The sequence below is a fragment of the Etheostoma spectabile genome, chromosome 19 (genome assembly GCF_008692095.1).
Source record: "Etheostoma spectabile isolate EspeVRDwgs_2016 chromosome 19, UIUC_Espe_1.0, whole genome shotgun sequence".
Taxonomy (NCBI): domain Eukaryota; kingdom Metazoa; phylum Chordata; class Actinopteri; order Perciformes; family Percidae; genus Etheostoma; species Etheostoma spectabile.
Genome location: NC_045751.1, coordinates 13,177,229 through 13,181,661, shown reverse-complemented (window position 1 = coordinate 13,181,661; position 4,433 = coordinate 13,177,229). Strand labels below are relative to the sequence as shown.

The 4,433-nt window shown below is 41.2% G+C and overlaps 1 protein-coding gene across 2 annotated transcripts in view; it reads left to right on the top strand.

Annotated features, from left to right (window-relative positions):
• The window catches only part of poln (polymerase (DNA directed) nu), a 77,511-nt gene that overhangs the window by 69,069 nt on the left and 4,009 nt on the right, over positions 1–4,433 (top strand). For both annotated transcript variants that reach the window (XM_032544086.1, XM_032544085.1), the window contains exon 23: positions 86–217. In XM_032544086.1, the coding sequence (XP_032399977.1) occupies positions 86–217 (132 nt within the window). The remainder of the gene's footprint in view (positions 1–85; positions 218–4,433) is intronic.

The window sequence follows — 4,433 nt, the reverse complement described above, 5'->3', positions numbered from 1 at the left end:
ACACACACACACACACACACACAGCTCTTGCCCAGATCCTAGTTTTGCTAACTAATGCTAGTTAGCTAAATGCTGTTCTCTGCAGGTCGTGAGCGTTTGTCGGGGATCCTCGGTGTGAGCACGGAGCAGGCCAGCCGATTCCAGGACAGCTTCCTGCAGACCTACAGAGAAGTCCATGCCTTCATCCAGAGGACCATCCAGCAGTGCCACAAACAAGGTCTGTGTATATTCAAATTCCCATTGTGTATCCCATGTAAAGCATTACCTCAAGGTTATGTGAGTCTTAATGCTCTTAAAGGGAAAGACATTGGAGAAAATTTGCCTCATACTGTAAGAACTGTTTTTCTAGAATTCAATAGAAAAAAGTTTATGTATAGGATTAAAGGTCAGGGTCAGAGTCAAAGCTAAGTGAAACTAAGGATTAATGTTAAGGATTACAAACAGGAGAAGTCAGCAACATGTCCCTACAAACAAAACTGTGTGTGTGTGTCTAGGTTAGGGTCTGCACTTTTGACATACACTATGTAGTTTGCATTTCTTAGGTGTTCACACATACACCCACACTCTTTCTGGATATGTGTGTGTTTGGCTGAGCAAGAAGATGTGCTTACATTGGCAGGAATGAGACAAACTGCCGAGGGTCAATGCTTAAGGGGGCTGAGGTGGGTGGTGGGCGGGGTGGGAAGGGAAGGGGCTGATGGTTCAGAAGGTACGCTCAATTTATATTCGGACTGAATTGCCAACACTGCACACCTGAGACCTAAACATGCTCACACAAAATAGTGTAAAGTCTGCACTTTAACCCTCATTGCAGACAGTACATGAGCCCAGTGTCAACAGACGGAGGGATGAGGTCAGTCTGCACTAAAATAGATCCTCCAACCTTCAACACTAAGGTCTATGTTTTGGTAAAACCTCAGCCTAAGGTTTGGTATCTAACCCCATCTTAACTTTATCCTATGTGTGCCGGATCAGATTTTCCCTTTCTAGTGAAAGCATGTAAAGATTCAACAGTTAAATTACAAGCCAGGTACACCCCAATCAAATAGTTTCTGTGAGAAAGAGCCAATTGTATCAGTACTAACAAATGCCACTGACTCTCAGGGTTTTTTTTGCATGGAAAACTGGGTCCTTATTAATTTTATCTTGGATAACACTAACTGTATAACATAACCTTGTTTTGTAGTAAACATTGTCAGCTGAGATGAGACCTTTGTCACAAATACTGACCCCACAGTAACATATCACCGGTGACGCTCCCTGCTCAATGCTTTCCTCCGCTTCCTAATTGAAGTGTGTATGTGATGTTGCGCCACACAGTTGGCTTTAATTCAGCTCATCACCATGGCAATCGTCCCATCGGAGACAGTGTCGGGATTTATTTTCCCCACTCTCCCCACACTTTGTCTTTCTCTCCTTCAGTCTGTTTATCTCGGGCTTTCACTTGTTTTTTTCTGTTTCTAATCTCTTTCTTTCCATGGACCTGCCTATCTGTCTCTCTTCCTTTTAGTCTTCCTCATCCAATCACTGTTTTTATATCTCTTTTCCATTTGTCTCTCCCCTCATTTCAGAACAGATATTTACAGTAACTGATCAATAAAATAGTCCTTTGTAACCTGTGCTGGCTTAGGGGATATAAGGTATCACACTAGATGGCTGTTTTAGCTGTGCTGTGACTCAGGCAGCAGAGATAAATTCATGCCGGGGCTCCTTGTCCACTCTGCACATCCCTGAGTTTATAGTCGACTGGTCTCTGATACAGCAATATTTTGTTCAGAACTTTTTTGGAGCTGGCAGGCATTGGACAGGGCAACATGAATGTGAGGTCAGTATCACAATGTGGGTGTAATATCAGCGATGTAATGGGGGAAGAATAACATAAATGTAATAACCCAAAAGAAATTGGCCAAAGATGAGGACTAAAATAGGAATATTTTGATAGTTTGTTTTAATTAAATACACTACAATTAATTACTTCATAGCCATATCTGCCATGACCACGCTTTTCTAAATGGTTCCCACTCGCTGTCCTTGATATTAAAATTAGATAAAGCCACCACACTGGGTAAGCCTGTTATGTTGTTTTTGAAATAATGTATATTTCATCAAAGCCTTTGGGATGAATGCTTGTAACAAGTGAAGGACTTGTAAAGATTGCCCGAGCAAAAAAGACAAAAAAACAACCAAGTTCTCTGAAGACCACAGTAGACACAGGGAAGCCTAGATCTGCAGAGACCCTGCTGTGCAAACACTCACTCATAAACACATATTAGCTCTGTCAAATTGTTCATGCACATACTTGTGCAGATATTTCAACTGCAGACTCGTGCAGTGGATCTGGCAAAGGCTTGTCATTAATAATGAAGGGATTGGCCGTTTAGCTGTTGCTTCAGCTTTTTATGCTCTGTCACGGATAATGGTCCACACAAATGGCAGCAACACTGAGCTTCAGTTCAAACAACACACACACTGATGATGAGAAAAGTCAACTTCTGTTCTCTGAAATGTTACTTTACCAACATTTTGACATTTTTATAATTAAGAACATATACATTTGCCGGTGAATGTTACTAATTTGTCGTAATGGGTGCTGAGACACTATACAAAAAATTTAATTTTCTTACCAGTCTTACTTTCCAGTATGCTAGGCGATTTCCCAAAAATCAATTTGACAGTAGTGAGTTTCTGCTCCTCTTTCTCAGCTGTCTGGTACCCTCACTGCTCTCACGGCGCCATTTCTGGTCATAGCAGACAGCTGGTTTCAACTAAAAAGCTCTAAAAACCTGCTGTGCACTACCGGCTCAGCACCAAACAGCACTACAACAAAAGTATCGATTAGCTGGTGACCATATTGGAACGTTTAGCAGCTAAAGAGTCAGATATTTCCCTCAAGAGTTGGTAGTGACTAAAAACAGAGCTAAAAGATAGTGAATATTAAGCTCCAAATCAATGATAATGTTGCACTATAACAGCTGGATGTGTAAATAAGCAACTTTTATTAACACTAACAAATTCACCATAACTTCAAGTTGATAAAAAACATTAACATTCTTAGGTGTTAAGAGTTTAACACTTAAAAACTAATCTGCTTCATTTGGGGAGAGTGGTGGCTTATTGGGGAGGGAATCGATTCTTAAAGAACAAAAAGGTTTTTGCTAAGAATCAACTCAAAAAATTACACAATGTGGAGCTTTAAGGCTTAAGCATGGAATGGAACTACAAAATAAAAACCTCAGTAGACAAAATGTTTCATTAAATCTTGTGTGTGACAAATACTGTATGTCAAAGTCTAAGCTTTGTCTAGCTATTTTGTCTAGGAAGTAATTAGTAAACTCTGAGTAACAGTTTTTAAAACCACGCATGGAAATATACATTAAAAAATGGTTGCATTGAGATGCATCAATAATTGGTTTAGAATCAAATTGTTGGCCTCTGAATTGGAATTGAATTGTGAGGTGCCAATCAATTCCCACCCCTAGTGGCCTAGAGTTAAACAAGCAAGCTTTTGACCAGAAGGTCGCAGACCAACAGGATCAAATCTAGGTGGGGAAAGTGAAATAGCAACACTTGTCCCTCCCTCATCACCCTTGAGCAAGGCCCTTAACCCCAGGTCCAGTGGAGCTGCACAGTGGCCTGCAGATCAGACTGTGGTTGTACTGGGCAGGTATGACGGTGTAACTGTGTGAATTTGAAAGGTCGTTGTTGCAAATGAGAATTTGTTCTCAATTGACTTACCTGGGTAAGGGAAGGTTAAACTAAATAATAAAAAAAAATAAAACTTTCCAAACTAACAGCCTGAACTTGAACAGCACTGGCCTTCACACCAATGTGTCACTGACTTAAAAAGCAGCCAATTGGGTATGAAAAACACACACATTCCAGTGGGATTCACAGAACTGTCCATGGTTGGAGAAAAATTGTGTGACACAAAGTAGACCTCACATCCCTGTTCTTAGGCCCCAGAGCAAAGGTCACATTCCTGGTGAAAAGGTCACCCGTATGTGTCATGGGTTAATTCACAGGGAGTAGAATGTTTTTGTGTTTGTTACTGTCTGTTGTGTGCTCATTTCCTACACATTTATGCTTGTGTGCGTGATTGTCTGGGAAGAGGGTCATTCAGGTTCCATACCCTGGTTGGCTTTCCTCATAGTAAGGGATACTAGAGGGATTTAGCTGCAAAGCCTGCTCTATTGTCCAGCTGGTGGAATGTACTGGTGTGTGTGTGTGTGTTGCATACCTGCACTTCATAATGTGTTTGGGTATAATGCGTGCATCACGTCACTGCACATTCTTGTGTTGCCTTCCAATGTGTGTTTGTGTGACTGTACTGGGAATGTGAGGGTGTTTCTCTTTGCTTTTGTATTTGAATCATGTGGATGCTGGTGTGTGTGTGTGTGTGTGTGTGTGTGTGTGTGTGTGTGTGTGTGTGTGTG